This window comes from Rhodnius prolixus, unplaced genomic scaffold, assembly GCF_049639745.1.
Source record: "Rhodnius prolixus isolate KJV_2025 unplaced genomic scaffold, Rpr scaffold_5, whole genome shotgun sequence".
Taxonomy (NCBI): Eukaryota; Metazoa; Arthropoda; class Insecta; order Hemiptera; family Reduviidae; genus Rhodnius; species Rhodnius prolixus.
Genome location: NW_027411624.1, coordinates 22,912,340 through 22,938,486, shown reverse-complemented (window position 1 = coordinate 22,938,486; position 26,147 = coordinate 22,912,340). Strand labels below are relative to the sequence as shown.

At 33.4% G+C, this 26,147-nt stretch overlaps 1 protein-coding gene across 2 annotated transcripts in view; it reads left to right on the top strand.

The window, feature by feature from the left end:
* Cad89D (cadherin 89D) overlaps window positions 1-26,147 on the top strand; it is a 118,956-nt gene that overhangs the window by 64,141 nt on the left and 28,668 nt on the right. For both annotated transcript variants that reach the window (XM_074136590.1, XM_074136589.1), the window contains exons 2-4: window positions 15,670-15,762; window positions 24,851-24,981; window positions 25,078-25,233. In XM_074136590.1, the coding sequence (XP_073992691.1) occupies window positions 15,705-15,762; window positions 24,851-24,981; window positions 25,078-25,233 (345 nt within the window). In that variant the 5' untranslated portion in view covers window positions 15,670-15,704. The remainder of the gene's footprint in view (window positions 1-15,669; window positions 15,763-24,850; window positions 24,982-25,077; window positions 25,234-26,147) is intronic.

Here is a 26,147-nt window from a genome sequence, read left to right as displayed (position 1 = left end):
TTTTCCATCACGACAACGCACCAGCTCACACCTCAGCAGTTGTGGTCGCAAAATTAATGGAAATAGGGTTCCAACTCGTTTCACATCCCCCCTATTCTCCAGACTTGGCTCCCTCGGACTACTATTTGTTCCCCAATATGAAGAAATGGCTGGCGGGAAAAAGATTTTATTCAAACGAGGAGGTGATCGCAGAAACGAATGGCTATTTTTTAGACTTGGACAAATCCTATTATTCGGAAGGGATCAACAAACTAGAGCAGCGTTGGACGAAGTGTATAAGCCTAAAAGGAGACTATGTTGAAAAATAAAAAAGGTTTACCCCAAAAAATTAAGTAGTTTTTATTTTTGCACGGACTTTTCAAACGACCCTCGTACTTGTAGAGGATAATAGAAACATTATTTAATAAGTAAAGTAAAATTGATGAAGAAAAGAAAAAATCTGCATTTATGCAATAAATTTACAATATTATACAAGTATTTAAATGCAAGACATAAAGTTCGACTGCCAAAATTAAAAAAAAAAAATATCCAATGGGATATTTCCATATCCAAACCCATCATTTTGTCTGTTAAGACCAATAAAACCTGCATGAATGGAAGATATACTTGGAACTACTTGTTGCCCCAGTTGATCCTCTAGTCGCAGTAGCTAGGCTTTTTCGGTCATTATCCATTGAATATAATTTACAAAAATACCTGAAATAATTTAACTTAAATATTTAACCAAGATTACTGCTTTACAACGGAGTTGTGATCCAGGAATCCCTCTAAATTATATTTTATCTTTATTTTGTGATATTGTTAAAGAATCGTAAATTTTAGCTAGTCATTTTTTTAAATCCTACATTTAATATTACTATTCAAAGTTTTAATTGGTAACCTATTAAAATGTTAAAAAAGAAACTTTTAGGATTAAATTTTTTTTCGAAATTGTTGTACTGATTTTTATAATTAAAAATTGCAACCATAGCTGATGAAGAATATATTGTTTGAAACGAAAATTCTGGTATTTCGAGTTTTGGTTTCTGTGGAAACTACAGTTTATTTTATTATTATTATTTAGGTAGAGACGAATGTATCCAATCATAAATATTGTTTTAAATGTGAAATGCATTCTTCTTGTTGTTCCATTGATTTTTTCACAATTTTCTAATGAAATTACAACCATCACATATGTAATTGCAGTTAAATTCCACTAGAATGCGTCTAGTTCGCAATTATCTTAATGCATACATTTCTTTAAAATAATTATTATTTGACAAAAAAAGAGTAATAATGGCGGAAGAAAATGGCTAGGTGAAAGCTTTCTATAAATAGTTGGCTATTTTATAAATCTGATAATCTAAGAGGCACATTTCACTTTTTTTAACATGTTTAAAGAAATACATATAATATCCCTAAGTTATAACAGATAGGGAGGGTATGTTAAGAAAGTCGTCGATCCACTTCTTCAGTTCTTCTGTACCACCAACGGAGGTACTGTATATCAATTAACGTTTCTGCTTGTGCAATAAATCGTTTGCTCTAGAGTTGCTAGAGCTTAACTGCCTATTACACAGTAGTCCAACGGTTGCACTTGGTATTTGCTACCTGATCAACTGTTTGTACAGAGTATGGCGGCCCGTTCCTTGATTCAATAAACTGTCATAAAAAAAAAAGATCTAGTAGCTAAGATAAACTGCACGAGTAATTTTTCCTGATTAACATTATCTTTCGTTTACATAAGCAAAATGTAAGCTACTGTTAGTGTCTCGTTTTCATAGACAATTAAAAGGCTTTCTATCTAGACCCTACATGTTTACTAACATGATGAACCTGCCCCATACTAAAATGTACAAATAAAGAAGAAATTAATATAGGATGGCTCTTGTATCTCTGCCGTGGAAGATATTATTTGTTGTAATAAAAATACATTTACTTCGTTCGTCAATTTTGTTGAAGACCTATATCTAAACACCAGTACCTGCTACCTCTTTCTGGCATTACAAAAGTCAAATTAAAGGAAAAACTTGATCGGCTGGAAAAGATTAGCTACTTGCTACCAAATTAAACACTTCTTCTTAACTGGCGCTACAACTCGCTTGCGCGAATCTTGGCCTCCTCTATCAAAGTTTGCCAGTTGTCCCTGTCCAATGCTGCCACCGTCTAGTTTCGGACAACAAGGAGAGTTCTTGCATCCTTCGAAACACCATCACTCCATCGCTACCTCGGTCTGCCCACTCGTCGCCTGCCATATACTTTTTCTTTTATTATCTTGTGTGGTATTTACTCGGGATTCATTCTGCCTACGTGTCCTGCCCAACGAAGGCGTCCAAGTTTCACCACACTCACCATGTCGACTTCCCTGTACAAACTCCTTAGTTCTGCATTACTTCTCCGTCTCCATGTTTCGCCATCCAAAATGGCTCCATAGATCCTTCGAAGAATTTTTTTTCTTTCGAACCTAAGGAGAAAGAAGCTCGTCATTTTTGGTAGTGACCCAGCACTCTGAGGCGTATGTTAAGACGGGTCGGATAAAGGTCTTATAAAGCATTATCTTAGTCGACCTGGAGAGTAACTGACTTTTAAAATGATCTTGCAAACCAAAGTATGTCCTGTTAGCCAGCAGTATTCTTCCATTAATTTCACTGGGCACGTTGTTGTCGGAATTCACCTGCGTGCCTAGATAAATAAAATTATCCACCCACTCGAAGGCGTAATTTCCGAATTGCACAGTATCCTGTTTCTGCTCCTCTCCAGAAGTAAATTAAACACTACTAATCTTTAATTCTTTAAAAACACACAAACAAAACATAGAATACTTCAAAGATGAAATTGTGAACGTAGTTCAAACTAGCCTAATTGCTAATATGCAAGAAAACGATTTATACTTCAATTAGTAAAATGAAAAAAAAAGCAATCTTTCAAGATCCTAAGTTTTGTTGCCCGTAAAATTGCAAGACATTTGCACACGCACTTAGTATTTTACAGTAATAAGGAAGTAAATAGTAACTTACAACATTAAACAGAGAAAACATTACTTGCTGAATACCCATTATGACTCACTTTTTTCTTATTCTTTTTTTTATTTGCCTGTTAAAAAACAATGTTTTACTGTTAGTCCAAAGTACCTTGCCTGAGATAACTAATAGTGTTTTCAAATTTAAATCATCTTTTAAAAAAATAACAAAATAGTATCGTTTTGTTAAAATAAAAAGCACAAAATAAGTATACCACACCTTAAAACAGAATTTTCAAGTTGATCTTTTCCAGTATTCAGACTTAGCACGTACGCTGGGCAATTGTATTTCCAACAATAACATTCTTCTTGTTTCACAAACCTGATCATAAATAATTAATGACTCGCTATACGAGGGTCGTTTGAAAAGTCCGTGCAAAAATAAAAACTACTTAATTTTTTGGGGTAAACCTTTTTTATTTTTCAACATAGTCTCTTTTTAGGCTTATACACTTCGTCCAACGCTGCTCTAGTTTGTTGATCCTTTCCGAATAATAGGATTTGTCCAAGTCTGAAAAATAGCCATTCGTTTCTGCAATCACCTCCTCGTTTGAATAAAATCTTTTTCCCGCCAGCCATTTCTTCGTATTGGGGAACAAATAGGATTTCGTTTTTGGTCAAGCGTGAGCAATCGCGGCACCCATCTTGCGGATAGCTTTGTCATGTCCAAATGTTGATGCAAAATATTATGTACCCGTTCATTCGAGATGCCCACAGCACTAGCAATCTCACGCACCTTCACTCTTCTGTCATCCATCACCATATCATGGATTTTATCAATGATTTCTGGAGTAGTAACCTCAACAGGGCGTCCAGAACGTTCAGCGTCACTTGTGCCCATATGGCCACTCCGAAAATTTTGAAACCACTTATAAACTGTCCTAATCGAAGGTGCAGAGCCACCATAATGTTTATCAAGCTTCTCTTTAGTCTCCTGAGGCGTTTTGCCTTTCATAAAGTAGTGTTTAATCAACAAACGAAATTCTTTTTCGTCCATTTTTTGAAAATCATTCGGCTTCCTCGATTCAAACGAATGCCAAACACAAAGAAATAGACCGATCTGGCTGAAACTTGGTGTGTGTTCTTCCAAGAGATGCTACTAACTAAACATAACCTCGATACGCGCCAGTGGTGCTATCTCTCTGACTTTGCACGGACTTTTCAAACGACCCTCGTATTAATTGAAGGGCTATTCACTTCATTTTTCATTTTATTTTTCTTTTGCATATTTATCTTCTTTTTTACTGACCTTTATTTATCTCGTACCATCTCTTTTAGACATATTATCAATAATTATCTATAGCAAAATAAACCTAAGAGTGGTTTATTTTAACTGAACTTCATTCTTCTATTAGGTATCTATTTGATTAAAACCTAGTTGAATTTATTATGTTCCCTGAAGCTGAAATGACAGATTATATTGATGCCAACTTGTAACCACCATCGTACCTAAAAAAGTGTGCTTCTTTGAAGCTAAATCCTCAAAAGATTAGATTTTTGTCCGAAAATGTATGAAAAAATTATAATTGGACGGTTTTAGAAGAATGGTGAGTAATCTCGATTAGGAAAACTGTCACAATTTTTCAAACAGTGCTTGTTGCAAGAAAATTTCGGCTGCTTAGTTAATGAGAAAAGGATAAACAATTTTAGAGTAGTAATTTTTATCATGTCCTAGGTTAAATCAAGAATAGTGTGGCACTGCCTAGACATCCTGATGAGGTTGGTAAAAACTGCCTAGTCGCTTGTGCATAAGGACATTTGGGTAAAAAGACAGTAGCTTGTTGGGTTCACGTTTCTAAATACCCTTAAAATAAGTATGTCAATAACTGCACATAAAAAATGCATTTGCGTCAACATATCGTGGGTGCACATAAACTCTAAGGTAACCAGAAGCGAATGATTACTTCTGGCAAGAGACAGGCGAAAAGTACACAAGCCACTCTCATAAAGTTTGTTATGGTAATGTCACAACATGGCCGTTTTCGGTTCCAAAAGGTCATTGACTCTTTGTCAGGCTACCGAGTAAACTCCAGCATCGAGTGAGTTAAGCCTGATAACGCTTAGCCTGTTAAGTTTGGTCAAATAACATAGAAAAAGGCTAAATTTGTACAATATCCTGTGTGAAGGAACGTCTTTGACTGAAAGTTCAGTACTTTGACGAAGAGGAACTAGTGACGAAATTTTACTTAAAGGCTCTCTTTCCAAACCCTTTAAGCTACAACTGGAGAGTATCAGAAGAAATCTCTTGAGACACGGTATTAAATACTAAATGACCAACTCTCACGGAATCTAGTCAATCTAAACTTAAGTCTAATTTTTAGACTTAGAGAATTATGTTTAGAATTAGATGGATTCAACTTTCTGCACAAGCACCCTTAATATTAAAGCATCTTTTCTTAGAGCAGCAATTAATGTAATGCACGTCGACTTAAATAGAATTACATGGTTTAAAAATGCTATTCCAATTGCAGTAAAAAAATTTTTATAAAAAGAACGAAATAAAGAAATAAGTGGTTAGCTAATTACATTGCTAACAAGTAAAATGATTGAGCAGCTTCTTTCTATTTTAATAATTTATTTCTTCTTTTTTAGTTTTTCTGGTTACTTTAAGAAATTGTATTTAATAATAATTGTGAATAGTAAATTAATGTAACCATCTATTTAATTAAACTAACCATTAATGGGTATACGAAGTGTGGCTATTAAATAACGAGACTGATGCTGCTACAGAAGAACTATGCATGCGCCAAATCCTAACGACTGACAGCTGTGCAGCGTAAAGCCTTCTCTTTCGATTGCAGCGTCTCACGAATTTGTAGAGGAACCGTCGTTTGTGTAAGAGGTGTTAGTTTCGTTTTGCCGAAAACAAGATATTACACATGTAGTAGAGCAACGAATTGTCGTGAAATTTCACGTGAAACTTGGTGAAACCGCTACTGAAACTTATCTTTTATTAAAAGAAGTTTATGGCGATGAATGTTTAACACGTGCGCAAGTTTTTGTGTGGTTCAAGCGTTTCCCAGATGGCCGAGAAGATGTCGGAGATGATGACCGCCCAGGTCGCCCTTCCACGTCCAAAACGGATGAAAATATCGATTATAATTAATCAACATTACTACCGTGAGGTATTTGCTCAACTCCGTGAAAGTGTAAGGAAAAAACGACCCGCTTTGTGAAAGAACAAGTCATGGGTTCTCCATCTAGACAACGCGCCGACTCACCCTGCATTGTCTGTCCAAGACGTTTCTAGCCAAGTACAACATCCCAGTTTTAGGCCATCCGCCTTATTCGCCTGACCTGGCCCCCATGTGATTTTTATCTGTTCCCCAAAGTCAAACCTGCATTAAAAGGTACACAAATTCAGTCCGTTGAAGCTGTAAAAGAAAAAGCAGCACGCGTCATGCAGGAGTTCACAGAAAAAGATTTCCAGCACTGTTTCGAACAATGGTAAATTCGCATGGAGCGTTGTAGGGATAGGGGAGGGGTGATAATAACTAAATATTTATAAATTTAAAATAAAATGTTTTACAGCAATAGTCTCGTTATTTAATAGCCACACCTCGTAAAAGGTTCTAATTCACAACGTACACTTGAATCCAATTCGGGCTTGGGTCCTCGAACTGTGGGGATCAGCCAAGATCATTCATTAAAGACATCAACTCAGTTAGCTACATTAAATTTTATTCTCACCTTTCAAGTGACTCAAATGCTTAAATTCATCTCTTTTATTTATCCTTTCCAAGCCAACCATTCGTCAACTAAAGTGGCGCTGGCTTATTCCTCGCCGTTAAAGGTCATCACAAAATAAATACAAAGAATTTATAGATGAAACCTCTACTAGCTAAACTGCTAGAGGTGACCCTGGTGGCAACTTTTAGAAACAACCCTTTGGAGCCTATAGTAATCATAAAGCTGTGAATTTATTGCTTTTATCAAAGTGACGATTCTCACAAATATTGTTCAACTTAGTAAGAAATAATTTCTTGATTTTTAGATTTAGGTATGTTCTACGCTAGTTCTGAATTGTCGGACGTGATCCGTATTCAACCTTAGATAGTTCGACTATAATGTATGTTTACTGGTAAAGAAATTACTAAAAATGTTAATAATTTTATTTAAATTTAATATATTTGTAAAAAAAAATTACATTATTTTGATTGCTTACCTACTGTAAATCTTCGTATGCTCATTCAACTTCTTTCAGGATATTTATTTTTTAAAAAAGCGTGAAAAATATGCAGGTTCTTTCTGCTGTTTGTTCACGAAGGTAGATTCATCCGTGACATTTTATATTTATATTATCTTCAATAAAATCATGTTTCTGTAAAAGGAAAATAATAATAATAATAATGAAATAAATATCCGATAATAATTCATTTAGAAAGCGAGCGTTATTAGTGGAAACAAAAGTGAAACTTTGTGGGATAAATTACTGTTTCAGTATTTTTCCTTCCTGCTGAAGCAAGAAGTTTTGGATTTGTCTCCAATGTTCGAATGAAGACTTTGTTGGAACATCATGAATCTGAATGAGATAATAAAGTGAAATACTCGCATGATTTCACTTCTTGTTGTAATCATAACAGTTTCGTAATCAGTGACGTAGTTTACTTTTGAGTTCCAAAACCTCATAGGTAAGGAGTTCATAAAATTAGATAATTAACAGTTTTCAAAATATATCTGTAGAAAGTGCAACTAATACTAACAAAAGGGACGAAATAGCTGATATTATAAATAAAAATAAAAATGAGGACATTCAACATTATTTCTTCCAAATATATCTGAAGAAACAGATGTAACAATTGGAGAAATTTGACAACTGCAGAGCGACAGTCTCGCTAATAGCTCGATGAAACCTTTCTTGAAATGCAAAAATAAATAAATAATAATAATTTGCAAGAACGTCAGCTGACAATTATATTTATCATAAAGATTCTAACTTCAAAAATAAGCCATTATGAGGAATAACTATTAACGAATGGTGGACAGAGATGAAACAGTGAACAGAGATGTGCAATTTTTTTGAAGTCTAATGGCCAGAATTTCTGCACAAATGCAAAAAAGAAGCACTCCAAGGACCTATATGAGCTTATTCCACATAAGTTCATTTATTACTCTTATAAAATTATTAATGAAAACATAATTTAAATAATACGTTGCACATTAATTATTTTTGGATTGCAATCCAGTAAACTGAACAAGGAGGAATGGTGCTGGCCTCTATGTGTGAAATTTGTAACGATGGTAACATTTGCTCGTACTAGGGAGATAGAAAAAGAATGATATAACAATGTTTTGTATCTGATTTGAATGAAAACTGATTTACTCTTTTATAACGGGAAGCCGAAGGAAATAGACTGTTGGGTCCGCAAACCTTGTAAGAAGGACTTATTTCTCCTTCAGGAAGTACAAGTGGTCGGCCCAATAAGCCTGGCTGCATTGCCTGCGAAGCAGCACCCGGCCTTAGATCTTCTATTAGACTAACTTCTTCGTGTTTCTTTATGCCTTTCAAATTCTCTTAAGTAAAAAAAAGAAAGGAAAAAATTAAGTATATTTTATTAAAAGAATAAAATTAATTTAAAGTTTCTCTTAAATAAATTAAAAAATATTATACAAAACTGGAGAGAATAATTTTTAGAAAAGAGAATATTTGTTTCAGTCGGTCCATTGGCTACAAATTTTCATAGCTACCAACACAACCAAACACTGATATTGTACGAGAAAGCGGAAATGAAGGCAGTGATATTGAACAGGTCACACTTTCCTCCAATTCTTACGCCATTCTACACGCTAATAGTGTTTTCACATAGATTGGAATCATATAGGCTTATTGGTTTTTCACAATAATTGGCAAATATACATTGGCAAAGTAATCTAGAAGGCAGAAAAAATAATGCCCATTCCAATCATTAGTTTTTATTTTTTCCAAGTTTCGGACTCAGCAACTAGGTCATCTTCAGAATTTATGCATTATATTTTTACATTGCTGTAAGGTTAGTGTGTCTTCTGTCCTGTCTGCTTATGAGCATTTCTTCTTTCTGGGTTAATAACAATGACTAATAATAATTACCAGTAACGTTAAAATCATTAAACTCATTTAACATTAAAATCATTCAGGAAACATCTGAATCTGTATCGTCTAAACATGATTTATAACTAAACAGGTAGAGCAAACTTGAAAGTTTTAAGTTTTGAGATTAAATGTCGCTTTCGTAAAAATAGCCATTGGAGTATTTTTGTTTCTTGCGTAGCTCACTGCCTGGTGGTAGACTGCATCTCTAGAAGACATTGTGCAGAGCCCGGCCGTGCACTGGTAAAAAGCCACGAACTGCAATTACCTTCAGATGTGGCGCCTCTGTCACAGGTTCAGTCGAGTCAATTGGATAATAAAGCCATGTTTATTTTATTTAAATGGCGGAGACTGGATCAGTTTAGTTAAGTTTATTAATACAGCATCTTCCTAAAGAAATGTTTTAATCACAGAATTTAATCTTTAGTTACAAAGGAATAATTATTATTAGTTTCACGAGTATGCCATTTTGTTCATTTTACTTATGAGTATTACAATAATCTTTTTTCCCTTTTGTTGTTAAATTGGAGCATATTATTTCATTTATTTTATCTTTATTGGATGTATACAGAGTGTCCCAAGCTATATGGATAACGACTTTTTCTCGGAAACTAAGATAGCTAGAAAAAAACTAAAAAATACGTGTTCCCTTAGTTTTCTGATAGAAATCCAAATTTACTTTGTAAATTTTTTTCGGTGCTTCCAGAAGCGAGATACAGACACCAACTTCATTTTTTCAAATGGGAAGGGGCGGTTTTTATTTCAGAAATAGATTCCTCTATTTTTTAAAAGAAAAATTTACTTGAACGGTTTTTTTCTGTGAGCGATAATTTAGAAGTTATGAATGAAAACATGATTCTTATAAGAAATTTCAAAATGATATTATAACGGTTTTTTGATTGAATATGAAGAAAAGTACTATTTTATTATAAATTTTACTCCTCATTAATATTACAGGTGTCCATAGGTGTCAAATCCGGTGAGAGAGGTGGCCACTGAATCGCCCCCTGTGTCGATACACACCACCAGGCATGTAAAGAGATTTTTCGATAGGCAATTTGATGGGCGTATTATATCAACTCGGGGGGGCGATTCAGTGATACCTCTCTCACCGGATTTGACACCTATGGACTATTTCCTTTGGGTATCCCTGAAAAACAAGGTGTTTATTCATAACTTTTTTCTTTCTTTCCTTATTTCTGCTTACCTAAAAGCATTTCTAAATCTAGGTGCATCAGAATCAAGCCGGAATTGCATCTGTAGATGAACTAAAGCAGAGAATAACAGATACCTGTAAGTCGGTTAAAGCCGAATCTATTTCTTTGACAGTAAGGAGCAATTGGCAGGAAAGTGCATGTCTTTGCATCTCTAATGGTGGAGGCCATTTCGAGCATGATCTGTAATATTAATGAGGAGTAAAATTTATAATAAAATAGTACTTTGCTTCTTATTCGATCAAAAAACCATTAAAATATTATCATTTTGACATTTCTTATAAGAATCATGTTTTCATTCATAACTTGCAAAATATCGTTCACAGAAAAAAACCGTTCAAGTAAATTTTTCTTTAAAAAAATAGAGGAATCTATTTCTGAAATAAAAACCGCACCTTCCCATTTGAAAAAATGAAGTTGGTGTCTGTATCTCGCTTCTGGTGGCACCGAAAAAAAATTACAAATTAAATTTGGATTCCTAACAAAAAACTAAGGGAATACGTATTTTTTAGTTTTTTTCTAACTATCTTAGTTTCCGAGAAAAAGTCGTTATCCATATAGGTTGGGACACCCTGTATATTTGTTCCTTATTAATATTACTCGTATATTGATAACAACTTGACAGACGGTCGTAACGATCATTGTCTTGTGATGTTTCTTTATGAACCTGTATAATAAATAATAATAAACATCTTTACCTATCTATCTGTAGGTTCAGTCTTTTTTACTCTTTTATTAGTAAAGTAATTGCCTATTTTTTTAGGCGGGCTTTACGTCCAACTACCAATTAGGTGTCGTGGATGGAGACGACTAGCAAACATACTTTTATGTAAATTTCTTTTATTAACCATTAAATAAAATCTGCTTCGCAGGTCTCGCCTCTAACCGCTCGGCTACTGCGGCGCCTTACTTTTTATTATACTCTTTTACTATAAACTTTTATTATTTACTCTTTATATAATGAACCAGTTAAAATTTTTGGCGAGTGTTGCGATGGAGTTTCGAGGACCTTAAAGAATCCACTTACAAATTGCTCCGTTGTCCTGAAACATCCACAAGTATGTAGCAGCAAGATTCTGTAGCAGATACTTTAAGAAATATTATAAGACAAGGCAACTGTTAAGCGTGTTATCAGTTAATTTTATTTATTTATTTTTTTGTTTTTATTATTATTATTTTGCAAAGAAATGACATGGTTACTCATTAGTTACTGTAATTTATAGAATTTTCTTCTTCGTTAGAGATGGTAAACAAAGTAAGTACAGTCTAAAGTTCAGACAGGCTTGAAGTTCAGAGGTAATACGATATAAGAGTTTTACTTAAGAAACACCGGTACTTGAATAATAAGTAGCTATACAGGGATTTATTTTTTTTATTTTATAAAATTGAATTCTCAGAAAGTGGAAACATGCAGTGCATAAAACACAAAATCGTGTTATAAAAAAGAACTCCCAAAAATAAATAAATTGGTAGCAACGCTTTTGTGTGATAACAATTTGTTAAAATTATAGTAATTTAAATAACTTACCTTGAATTAACATATATTCATGGCCAATTTGGAAATATAATTTAAAAATTGCTAAACAACCAAAAGTAGAAGAATCAAAGAAATGAAAAAAAAAGAAAAGATAAACCTGCTAGAACATCTTAATAAGTGGTGCAAGTCATGTCATCTGAACATATAAAATCAGAAGAAAAAAAAAAGAGGTTGCTCTGGACCATAACGGCAACTGTTACGTGTAATCATAAAAATAACTTTTACTGGTCGGACAAGTTTCAAGAAACACCCCGTGATCTGCGTATTCTACAGGCTTTATAATATAATAGATGAGAGAGCAAGCGGTTTGAAGAGAGAAAAAGTGAGATAGTTTGTGTTTATGTGTGACACAATATACTCGAAGAATATATAATCGATTTAGCAGTGCATATAAACGCTTCGTTATGTTAAATTCTACTTAAATATCACAGTTCCAGTTCCCCATAAATTTACGTAACTTGAGTTTTATTATTATTATTATTACATCTTTTCTGAACTCAGATATCCTGGTATGGTGCTATGTAACAGTATATGGGTTACCAGTCAACCACATTATTTATTAGGGTCACCTTGAAATTTGCGGACAAAGCAGTACGTATGTGCTTTAAGATCGCCGCTTTTTGTAGAAGGATTTAAATATTTCAGTCCATTCCCAAGGCCTGATTACTGGAGTTCAGGTCGAACTCCAGTTGCCATTCTACAGGCACTATCCAGAAAAAAGGACGTCATCCACTTCCCTTTAGCCTCTTTATTTCAAAACCCTAGTTCTGAGTAAGGGAGAGGGGGCACCTTTGAACAGTTTTAATTTCTCGCCAAATATTTAAAACATTTATGATTGATAATTTTCTCCATATTTTGTGGTAGACCTGTTGTATAATTAACAGAGTTTCCCTTCGTTTTCATTGTTTGTAAAGTCAGAATTGAGGAATATATTATATTTTGTAAGGTGGAAGTAAAATTTTTGTTGCTGCTTTGGAAGTGTATTGTGAAGATTGTAGTGTACAAGGTATAAGTATTTTTAGTCCATATTAACATTTGGAATTCGTATTCTTAAATCTAGTATTTACAAAAGTCTATTTGCTTGCAAAAAGTGTTGGATATTATATTTTCTTTTATGGAAGGAGAGGGGGCAGATTTCAACATCTCAGTTAAAATGTGCCGCCCTACCGACCTGCAAGTTTGTGACTTTTTTTTTGTTTAATCGCAAACAAAAAACTCTGGACTGTCACCCGACGAATATTAAAATTTCAACAAACCTCCTCCCCTCTCCGTTCTGCTGACAACTCCTGGGCCAAATCTGATCAAGAGAAAGCTGACTTACTTGCAGCTCACCTCTCTTCCGTCTTCACCCCACATCCTGACACCCAAAATCTACAACACACCCAAGACGTCAATACCGACTTGGACATTCCTTTACCAGTTTCTCTTCCTCCTAAATCATTCACACCCAAGCAAGTCAAGGAGGCCATTATCAATCTTCCCCCTAAAAAGAGTCCAGGTTATGATTTAATCACAGCACACATTCTCCTTCAACTTCCTAGAAAAGCAATAGTCCTCCTTACAACCATCTACAATTCAATACTGAGAACTACCTATTATCCTATTCTTTGGAAATTCTCCACCATCTGTATGATACCTAAACCTTCAAAACCCACGCATCTACCTTCCTCTTACCGCCCTATCAGCCTCCTTTCGATTCTAGGCAAAATTTTTGAGAGACTCCTCCTACCACGCCTTCAAGAAAATTTTGATGGCCTTGGAATTATCCCAAATCATCAATTTGGTTTTCGCAGTTGCCACTCTACAATCCAGCAGGCCCATCGCGTTGTGGACACCATCGCTACATCACTGGAGCTTAAACATTTCTGCGCTGGAGTATTCTTGGATGTCTCACAGGCCTTTGACCGAGTATGGCACAAGGGTTTGCTATGGAAGCTTAAGGGTATTCTACCAAGCACATACTATCTTATACTCAAATCCTATCTCTCCGACCGATTCTTCCTAGTAACTCAAGGCTCTTCTCGATCATCTATTTTTCCTGTCCTTGCTGGTGTACCACAAGGTAGCGTCTTAGCTCCTCTTCTCTACACAATCTTTACAGCCGACTTACCTTCAAATCCCAACACCTCCATATACACCTTCGCTGACGACACTGCCATTCTCTCCACACATACTGATCCTGTCTTCGCTATCCGCTCTCTACAATCTCACCTTCACTCACTAGAACCCTGGCTACAAAAATGGCGAATAAAAATCAACCCAAACAAATCCAAACACATAGTCTTCACACTCAAACGAACAACTCTTGGACCTGTCTTCTTATATAACACTCCTATCCCACCAGCCGACCATGTGCGGTACCTTGGACTGTACCTAGACAAAAGACTAACTTGGAACCCTCATACGAGACTTAAACGGGCTGAATTACACAAAAATACAAACTCCTTGCTAGACTACTGGACAAACGCTCAAAACTAACATTACAGAACAAGCGTCGACTGTACACTTCCCTTCTTGCTCCAATATGGACTTACGGACTTGAACTTTACGGGACAGCTAAACGATCTAACATCAACAGATTACAAACACTCCAATCTAAAATACTCCGCCGCATTGTAAATGCTCCCTTTTATGTCAGTAACCACTCCATACACACAGACCTCAACATTCCATTTATACCAGAACTTGCCAAAACCCGCTACAACACATTCCACCAAAAACTATCATTTCACCCTAATCCTTTAGCTGCAAACCTATTCTCAACCACACTTCCCTCCAACCCCCGAAGACGGCTGAGGCGCCGTTGGCCCCGTGACCAACTGGTAGACTAATGATGGTCATCACTGGATGATCATCATTCATGATTGCCACGCCATTTTTATTGTACGCACAGCGTATTTACTTATTGTACTGCACGAGTGCAGGTGTAAATTTCAAATAAAAGATATAAAAAAAAAAAAAAAAAAATCGCAAAGAAGGGGAAAGTGGTGTGAAGCTACTTTAAGAAGCGCAACAAACCGAATATATTGTTCAAACTTCCTAAACCCATCACACTTCGGGTACAACATCCCGAACTGAGTCATTCTTGATTTTTGAACTATATTTCAGAGGTTTAAAAGAGAAAGTAATGTAGTAGTGAGAGAAATAACTGATAGAAGGTAGATTCAGAGTAAAGTAATATCATTTCTTTCTATTTTATATTGTGTTCTAAGGTACCCCACCGGTGGGGCAGATATTAACATTTGACACATTTTTAAATTAAAAAAATATAGATATGTATGTAAAGTACCAACTGTTTATTGATATAGATCTGTTAAGAAGACGTGAAAGTTGTAGAAAACAAAATAAAAAGGTTCAATAATACGATTCTGTGCACTCTGTAAGAGAAAATGTAAATTCTGTTCAAAATGTGCCCCCCCTCTCAACTACTTTATCTTTCTCTCCTGAAACTGGATGGAGATTGTTAGTGCTGAAGGCAGCTATTTCCACCATTAATACCGTCCGTCCATTTCGGTGCAATTACAGTTTTACTATTTGGGAAATAAATATCAAGTCAGATATCTGTTTTTTTGTGATATTTTGTTCTAATAAAAACCCACTTTCAAAATTTTATCACGATCGCAAAACATTTGGAAAAAATTCATTTTTATCTAATAAGAGAAATTAAAAATAATATACATAGATTGTAGAGAAAACAACAACAAAAAATCGTCGAAGTTGCAGAGTCCACTTTTATTTTCTGAGGATCTGAGGAAAGTTATGGAACTATGATTTAATTGAACACTTTTTTAAAATATCAATTTAATAGCCATTCAAAGAACAGTAATAATTGATTTATTAATAAATGTTACAGGTTCGCTCAGTTATGACTGCCAGACAAAAGTGAAAATGGGCGTAATTATAGTTGCTCTATTAGCTGCAACGTCTACTTTTGCCCTCGCTGAAGGTAAATAGTTTTTTTTTTAAGATAAAAAAAAATTCTAATTACAAACAATTTTTCACTTTATAAATTAAATGTTTACAGTTGTTAATTCACAGGTAATTCATTTAAGTTCATTGAAGTTAACATTTGCTTTATTTGAAGTAATCAATTTGAGGACGACTAATGCTAAATTCTAAACTGTCATATTATTATTAAACAATCTATCACTTAATTTGATCTAGGAATTAAAGAAAAAAAAAAAGCAGTCGTATTTATCATTTAATGGACCTTGTTTTTTATTGCGTTTTGTTGTTTAAATCATTGGTATACTAACAAAGTTATTGGCTCAATACAAAAAGCAATGGGCGAGCAGAAAACGACTGTTTCCTAATTAAATCATTTTCTTGGCGATTTTGGCAAAAATGGTATAATAACATTACATTTTGTAATAATCAGCTTAAAAAATTATATCATCCGACTTTAACGTGACAAAAGTCTCACATAGGCTCCACATACAAGATTAAAAAGACAGTATTTTAACAGAAGTCACCCAAGCCTTTCTAGACTTCTTGACAGGCGCTCGAAACTCATACTTAAATACCAAATACTTCTCTATAAACTAATATTATAAAACCCCTTCAAAAAAACTGAGGCGTGGTTTGGATTCAACCAAGGATTTCAACTTCTATCCCTCCAAGCAATAGTGCTCAGAAAAATTACCAACGCTCTATTATATTATCAAACAACCGTTCATACTGATCTTAAAATTTCTTTTGAAATATCATTCGTTAAACTAAACAAATCTGATGATTCCAAAACCCAACCATATCAACCGTTTATTGACAAACTCTCCTCACTCACAATCTCAAACAAACCTCTTGGAAAACTGAAATTGCTCTCTGGCGTTGCGACCATTTTCTTTAAAGGGATAACTTCAAACAGTCATCTGAAGAAGTATTGAAGGTCCTTTATTGAGTGGCATATCCCTAGACATTTTTAATAAATTTATCTTTAAACGTACCTAGAACATAATCACTTACACTTTTTTAATAATTGTGGATGCCTAAATAAAATTAAATGGTAATAAATCAGAATAGGCTATATAAATATTAAAAAGCAATTAACAAGAAATCTACAAACGAATACTTCTTCCTACTAAGTAGTCAAAGGAGTAAAACATTCATTTTTAAGCGAGGAAAGGTCATGTTTGTTTGTAAGCATTAAAATTTTAGTTTTCCTCCAATTGAATAAATCTATTAGTGTCCATCCTTTCACTCTACTCTCCAATTGGTACAATTATCTTCAAACTCTTTGGCACCCCATCTACAAATTCTTCTTAATGACAGCTAGTTGATGAAACTTAATTAATGGCTGCTTTATTCTTAAACAGACACACAACTTTCTATGCGGATTAACACCATTTTTTGTATCTTATAAAGACAAATTTCATAGAAGCCCAAAATTCTATAAAAATCAATATTTCCTGGTGGCTTCATGTTTAAAGAAATTGTTAACACTTTAGTTTTAATATTCTCACATCTTCCAACAAGTTTGTTTGATGATTCTGACACACCAGGTTAATAAACTTATAATAATATGTAGTAGCTTCAACTAAAGTGCGATTTACTGCATTTGTTTTTTAGTTAATCTTCGTTACCTTTAAAACGAAGTTTATAAATTTTGTCTTTATACAAACTTAAGGCGTTCAACTAGACCTACAAGTTTTATTAAGAACCCTTAGACTATAAATACGATTCAATTGACCAGTAAACATAGGTTCATTAAATACTTAGCTAAAATCCAGTGAATGTATCAGATAGTGAACTATTTGACATGAGTATACTTTTTTTTTTAAATGTAAAAATCAGTTCTTAGAAAGATTGCCCGTTTAATATAATTCAAGTTCTGTTTTCAATACGATGTTCAAAAATAATATCAAGTAAATTTTGAGCTTGTTGTCTCGCTGCATCCATTTCTTTTCACCTTTTCGAAATTGATGTTGGATGGTACAATCTTACAACTTCTTTTTATTACTCTGGCAACAACATAGAAATCTTTTAGAACTCCCTAATTCGAACATTAGACTCGAAACAATTCTCATTTAAAACAAAATCTTTTTTTAAACAAATACGTATAAACCTGATACAATCACACAATACAAAGATACTACAAAAACAAAAACTTGTTACTACTACAACAAGAAGTATGTGACTAAATTTGCAAAATTAGATACTACATAACTTACTTTAAAAATATTGACTCATTAAAAGCTGAACTTAAAAAAACTAAAGTAGAATTACTCTGTTCTTTTTGGAATTGATCCAAAGGTACGAAATTTTTTGTTGGCTGTGAGATTATTGTTTGGTATGGTTCAATTTCTTCTCAAGATATTGTCCAGTACTATACTCTTAATTACTTCAAATGTTTATAGACATACAGTTTACAGTCGTTCATAAAATCTAGGAGAAATCAATCGTTACTTTCTGATGAACATTCTTGGTACAATGTTTTGTAAACATGTTATAAACTAATGTATATATCTGACCCACATCAACGCATTCGCTCCCACCTACAACTCTAAATAGGTATATTGAAAACAACTTAGGGAAAACATTTATTACTTTCACATATCGTGGTTTTGATGATGTTACTGGAATTAAATGAAATTAAAAATTTCACTTTTCAGTTTTAATTTGACACAGGGTCAAGGAGTCTTTCCAAAATGACCCTTTCTCTTTAAATATTGATGAGCTTTTTGCTGGTTTATTTACAGAGATAACGTCCCAGTAATTCCTTACTGAAATAATTTCTAATTTCAATCACCACTACATTGATGTTAGTTTGAAGTCTAAAAGTGGCTTTTTTTTTTCTCTCTTTTTTTTTATGTTCTGCACTTCCAGAATGATGTACAGTACAAAATGTTTTTTTTTGAATGGATAATATGTTAACTAAAAGTTGGATGGATCTTTTATGCAGCTCATTATTTTGATTATATCTCCAGTATTGATGATTTTAGCATAACGAAAAATTTTCATTTTAACAAGTTTCGGATTTGCATCTATAATCAGGGTCAAATAGAGGTTGATTCTTAAATTTAGTCAAAAGAATTTGTCTTCTAGTTTCTACATATAAAACTTTTGTTGTTCACAATCCCATCTAACTGCGTAACACAGTGATAGAAAAGCATTCCAACCGATTAAAAAAAATCTTCAGATGAAAGTAACGCTGTTCAAATAAATTCCATCTAATCTCGAATTGGTTTGTGTTCAGATTATTATAGTAATTAATTATAATTATAGTTATAAACAAGTAAGTGGACTGGCTGCAAAGTTTATTTATTTACGTTGATTTTGCTTGCACATTTACCATTCTTTTCTGAGGGCTATAACATGCTGACAATTCTAATCACTGTTGGCTTCTAATATCTGCAAAAGTCAGCAAACTGATGGGGGAAAAAAAAGCTATTTTTTTCAACTTTATTCACCTTTTGAAGTGGATCTTCAGCCACTTTTGTTTTTGTCTTCTCTTGGATTAAGGGGCACTTGATCATTACAATTCCTTTGCTCACTCTGTTCGTTGCTGGTAATAATCGTCTTTAATTTACCTGAAACAAGAGCTTTGTTAATGAATGTTATTTGGTAATGTACGCTTGTGTGAAATATGAAAGCTCGAGACATGTGGATTTGTGTGTTGACATTAACCTTCTAACACATCCACATCACCTAAATCTATATTTTCTTCCTAATAATTAAATCATGAATACTCAGGCAGCGATTCTGGATTCATGAGGGCTAGAATACTTCTAGCGCTGCAAGAGAAACGTATATTTCCAGACAGATCACGCACAAACTTGACGTGTTTGGTGTTTAGAAGAATTTGAAGGAGTTCAAACTCATTCTTAGTAAGTGGTGTAGACATTCTAGCCTTCTTTTTTTTTTTGACCCTGGAGGTAACAAGAAATTATGTATCAAGTTGATAGCTCGATTCTGCTAACTTCTAACAATTGATAAAACACTCTGCTCTAGTTTTCTTAGCAATGACGATACTGGCCCTTTATTTAGCCTGGTTCTTAGTCGAGTTCCTCACTTTATTACATTTTTGTTTCTTCGCTTTCACGTGCTACATCGCCCGGCTTCGGAGCAGTACTAGAAGACGCGAGTTGTACAGAAGATGAAACATAGGTAGGGTTACCTTATGTCCCGGTTTGGCCGGGACTGTCCTGATTTTAAGCATTTGTCCCAGCAGGTTGTTAAATGTGTCCCGGTTTTTAAAGGTTAAAAACAAAGATTTAATATTTGTTAAATATAAAGAAATCGTTTGCTTGAGTGTAACGTTGGTGACTTATTATTTTGTAAAACTAATCTAAATTTGAAATGTAGTAAATTTTATGATTTAATTAGAAATGACGAAAACTTTTTCAAAAAAGTACAATGTTCTGAGAAATACTCTTGTACAAGTAAATAATATACATATATTACTACTATTAATATGTATAAGTGCATTTTATTACATTTTTATATTTAATACCTACATTTTTTGTGATTTTTTTCGATATACGTTCAGTTTTGTGACACTCAATAATATTAATAATTTGTAATAGCAAAATATTCATAAAAGTGTAAGTTATAGTTTATTAACAATAAAAAAATCTAACAAATTATGATATTTGTTTGACTGTCCCGGTTTGCCGTAAAAAATATATGGTAACCCTATACATAGGTGGGTGTTTTCTTGTGTATTGAAAGACCTGCGAGATTTCTTGTCAGGTGCAATTGGTTCCTTTCTTACTTATCTACTTACTTCGATGGCTCTACAACTCTTGGTCTCCCCAATGAGCGTCCGCCAACCAGCTCTGTCCTGTGCTGCCGCCCTCCACTCAGAGACTCGTAACAGACTCCCAGCGTCCACCCTCACACCGTCTGCCCACCTCAGCCTCGGCCTACCAGCTCTCCGAGTTCGGAACAAGATCTCATCCAGAGTTTTCCTAGGCATCTCGGACTCGTCCATTCTTGCTAGGTGGCCCGCCCAGCTACTTCCTACTTCCTACTTCCTTTCTAACGGGGTTAAAAATCCTGTCCACAGAACCTATTCTTTCATCTCATTCTTCTTCTGGATATCTTTGTAATGTCTTCAGATATCACGATGTGACTACCTTATCTGTATCCACTTCTTTATTTCTCACTTGAAGCTTTATGGAGGCATTATATTCCAAAAAGGAAGGTTTAATAATTTTAATGAGGAAAAGAAAGATATATTATTTATAATTTATAAATTTTAGACATAAAGAAAACACAGGTGGCCGTAATGTAGACAGTCAGTTATTTCAAAAGCATTAACATTAGCTCTCCCCTTTAACTCTTCCAGCCCTCCGCTCCTTATTAAATATTAATGGCCGTTGTGACCCGTTAAAAGTATTCCCTGTTGATAATAATAATATTTAATCCGAGCACGTTAGAAAGTCTCCTCTCTCACCATTGGTTATTTAATCAACTAATTACTATGACCATGCGCGTAAATAAATAAAACAAAACTTTAGCTAATGGTGTTCAATGTGTGATTTTGCCTCGGTGAAAATTGCTCGTCAAAAATAATCTTGTTAAAACTAGAGCACTGTCCAAAGATCTAAGAGAATGTGTTGTTTGTTGTAAACACTAAATTAATAATATGAAAATTTAATTCCAGAACATAACTCACATAACTTACAGCAATTTCTGAAATTGTAACTAGCCAATTCCCTTCAAACTTTTACCAAACTCGATCTCAAATTTGGATCCACACCAAATGCAAGTAGAATACATTTTACAGATTATAGAACATCATGTGCAGCTGATTTTAAATGTAACCAGCTGCAATAAACTTTTGGCACACGTTTGCTATTCTATTAATCCCAAACTGCTATTAAGAGAAGATAAGGTTAGTAATGCCGTTCAAGGGCATTCTTTAAAATGTTTATAACAGTAAAAATGTTTAAATAGTAGTTGTATGGGCATTAAGGGAAGGTTAAAATGCCTACTTTAAAGAAAGAAATCGTTATCGTTGGAGCTATTAACCGAAAAATCAAAATAAGAAACTAAAACCACAATTGGCAAGTGTGGCTAATAGTTGACAAGACCACATTTATCCCTAAGACAGTCTGAAGTCAGATTGCGTATGTGTCTTGAGAATCTTCTTTGGTCCATCTTCTACAAATTCAGCTTAATGAATGCCATTGTTGGTAAACGTACTTTCATCCGTCCAGAGAATATATGTACATATTTATTAGAAAGTCTGCATCTATTGACTTCTGAATATTTATCCTTGCAAGTCCATGATCTGTGGGGCGCAATCTATTTTTTGCGTTGGCTGTAAAGGCTTTGTACGTTCTAAGTCTTCTAGATCTACCAGGATGTACTTAATATCCAAGCTCAAGCTTACTCAATTCATTATTAAATCAACGGACAGGTTTTAAATCATTATGGTGTCTGAAATTTGACTCAACTAATCCAGATGCCTGTTTTTTTTTATCTTTGCTGGATCTAACAAGAGCCTAGCTCCTAGAAATGTAAACGTAAATTGAAAGAGATCAAATTTATGTATTTAGGGTTGCTACATAAAATTGTACATTCTTGATCTTGTATCCAGTACAACGCATTACAAAAAAATAAACCGGACTACAGTCTCTGAAATTTATACAGAGCTCAGTAATAGATCCAATAATGAACTCAATTTTTTTAAGAAAGAGTTACTAAACCTGCAACTTACTATAAGCACGATAAAAATGCACTTGATCACTTGAAACGAACAAAGCTGTAGCTGTAGGTATGGAAAGGAACATATTGTATAAGCTCCTGTAAATTTGTGAACAATACTTAGTAAATGTAATTCTATACGAGTTTTCACTTTCGGGAGATTAATAGTTCTGAATTTCATCGAAGAAACATGTTTTTAGTTATAAGTACTAAAATAGCATAACAGTAAATTTTATCAACCAAACAAATGAATATATTTCCAGCGAATACTATACTTTCCCATTTGAATAAAAGAAGTGATGCCTGAAACTATCTTCAGCAGCAAAAAAGAAAAAAAAGAAGTGTAAGTTGAATTTCTAACAAAAAACTAAGAACACTTGTTAATGAATTTTAAATTGGCTGTCGAAATGATTTAGTATCGTCCGTCATATGATATATTTAGTAAAAATTCCAACTTTGAGACTTTATAAAATAAAGATTAATTGTTTAGTGAAAGGCAGTTATTTCTCATCACTTTTTTTTGTCTATTACGTTGAAAATTAATTCTTTTTTTATTAATTAGTAATGTACAGTATCCGTACATTCGCCTAGGATTATTCAAAAAAGAAAGTAGACGCATTAGTAAATAATTAAAATTAATTAAAAATGGAAAAATTCGTATTCTTTTTGAAAAGAAACTTATTCCAAATAAAATTATTATTCATTAAATATCAATTTGGTATTTTCTATAAGCAATTATTATTTGTTAAATAAAGTTAGAAATAAAAGAAATAGAAATGAAATCAGAGTAAAAGAACTCGCTAAATATGTAGGATACAAGTTTAAAATTAATAACATATATTCGGGCAATACTGTTCCGTAGTGACCGAACGCTGAAGAGTAGGTCATCCATGGCCACCACCTTAAATTACAGCTCTTATATCAAGTAAATCTTAATTTTCTGTATTCGCCTGTTTATTCAATATGTAATTTACTAAGTAGATAACTGATTTATTATTAGGTTTATTATTTTTTATTAAGTTTAAGGATGGATTTTCTTCTGCAGTTAAGGAACTATTTTCATCAAAATAGTTTGAGCCAGTAGGATTAACAAACGTCTTATTAGTGGCTGATCTTGTAGCCAATGTTTTTGGGCAGTTTCCGAGCTCTCAGTAAGATTGGGACTTAATGTAGAGTGAATAGAAATAGGTAATGATAGGGATAGATAATACAGCTTCATCTTTCATCTCAATTATGGACCGGACAAAAATGGAAATAAATAAATAATTTAAAAACAATATTACTTATTATTTTTAATGAATTATAAAATGCTTTTCTCCTATTTTGAGGAAAAAATTTCAATGTCAAAAAACTTTGTATTTCATTTTGGTCTTCCATTGACCTGACAGATAACAAAATCACTCAGTAGTACCACATTCTTAATCTTTTTTTCTCTGAATAAATAAGTAATAAGTGATATAATGATTTCTATACAGTTTCCAAAATGTTTTTTTTTAAAGCAACAAGTCTTGAAATAAAATCCTGTTCTAGGATTGTTCTTCGTCTTATTTTGGACCCAAAACCAATACCTAAATGTGCCACACCCTTAGAACGAGAGAGAGTACTGAAGAAGTATTGGAAGCCCTAAAAATTCGAAACGAATTGTCACAATTTGCCAAAAGAAATTTTACTTTTTAATTTCAGAATGATGAACTTGAAGCATGCCATATAGCTAAAAAAGAAATGGTTGCTTTATAATGGACCAAAAGTAATTGGAACAATAATTCACTCTCGGATTTGACTCCATTTGTACACATTAGACAATATTTATAAATCCTACTGAGAAAAAGATCAATAATTGCAAATAAGAAAATGTTAAAAATAGCTATTTATCAAATTAGAACGGGAGTTATTTTACCAAAAAGTTTGTCCAATCATTTTAAATAATGTAATGCGCAGAGAGTGTGGCTTTCAAAATATTAATATGTATACGTGCATCCGGATATTATTTATTTAATTTTTTTTAATTGGTTGTTCTAGCCATTTTTATAACTCTTTTATGACTCTGTTCAATGTTTATAAAAACTTAATTATTCTGATTAATAAAAGATTCAATGAATTTAACTTAATGTTAATATAATTTGTATTTCTGAACAAATACTTTTTTGCATTTAAAATTCTCGTCACTCCTCGCTATTAATTTATTAGTTTCGCGAGATATTAAATACTTACTGTTAATAGAAAACTTTGATTTCTCACCTATAACCAAGTCTCTCTTTGCTATAATAACAATGTCTAGAGGATTTTCAACTCATACAAACCTAGCAGAGCTCTATTCGAATTAAAATTAAACTTAAGTCGTTGTCACATCAATTTTATTTGACTTTTTTTTAAATTATTTGCAGGTTGTCAATTTTATCCGTTAGGTGAATACCTGCGATTTGTAAGAGTACCAGAATCTTTGCCAGTTGGTGATGAGGTCTTGCTGGTCGAAGTACATCCTCGAAGGAATCTCACCATTCAACCAGTGGATCAGGTGAAATGTTTTTGTTTTTTTTAAAGAATTATTTAATCACTAACTTTTGTCTTTATCTTTTCTAATTACTTTTGTTTTTCTTTAAAAAATATTTAGAAAGAAGATGCACATTTTTTCAAATTTAAAACAGTAAATCGAACGCATATATCATTGAAATTGGCGCAATCTTTAGAAAATTTAGTAGATAATCCTGTACCACAAAATGTGCTTAAATTTAGACTGGTCTGTGATTATCAAGATGGGGAAGATACGGTAAGTTCTTTGGTTCTAATAGTTATTCAAATTTTATCTGTATTCAAATTAATTTTTTATTTACTTTGCAGTAGCCTACCTTTTCCCTACTTATTTTCCTTCCTTGTTACAAAAGTACTTTGATGTAATGGTGTACAAAAAAGTAGTTTGAAAGTTAACCCAAATAAATACACAAGAGAAAGAAACCAAAAGGCCTTATTAGATGGAACCGAATCTTCCATGGCAGTAAAAAATCTACTTAGATTAATAGACATATGGAAAATAGTGTGACTTTGAAAATCATTTTCAGGGGTGAAAAGTACTATGTTAAACAGACCCTAAGTTGCTGAAACTCTCCTACAAAATCTACAGAATCATTTGACCCAATCTCTAAGCAAATCCTCCTTGAAAATCTTGTTTTAATTTATGAGCGTTGACTACTCCTCGCTGATTTCTCCCAAACTCCTATTTTATCGTGGGAAGTAGCGCTGCCTAATTCTTTCTATCACGTAAGCAGTTTATGAAGATGCCAGTAAATAGATTGAAATTTCCATCGTTGAAAGTAATTGTTAACATATTTAACCGAGGTAGTCAATTAATAATTACTTCATTTTTGAAAATTAATTTATTTAGATTTTTCTGAATACAGTGACATTAAGATTGATTATGTTAACTCAGTAACTTAAGAACTTTAATGTTCTTAACAGATTTTTCAGTCAGACTGATGATGCCACCGATAGTAACTCTTGCACAATCACCTAATGCAATCAAAACACTTATTTTACAGTTTTCTTAATATTGAATCATCAAAAAAATGCATTAATACGATTCACATGACGAAGTTATAATGAGCATGATAGACTATAAAGCTTCCACATTACCAGCTTTGTAAGTAGGAAGTCAAAGTACTGTACAACTTATAAATCAATCTCTGA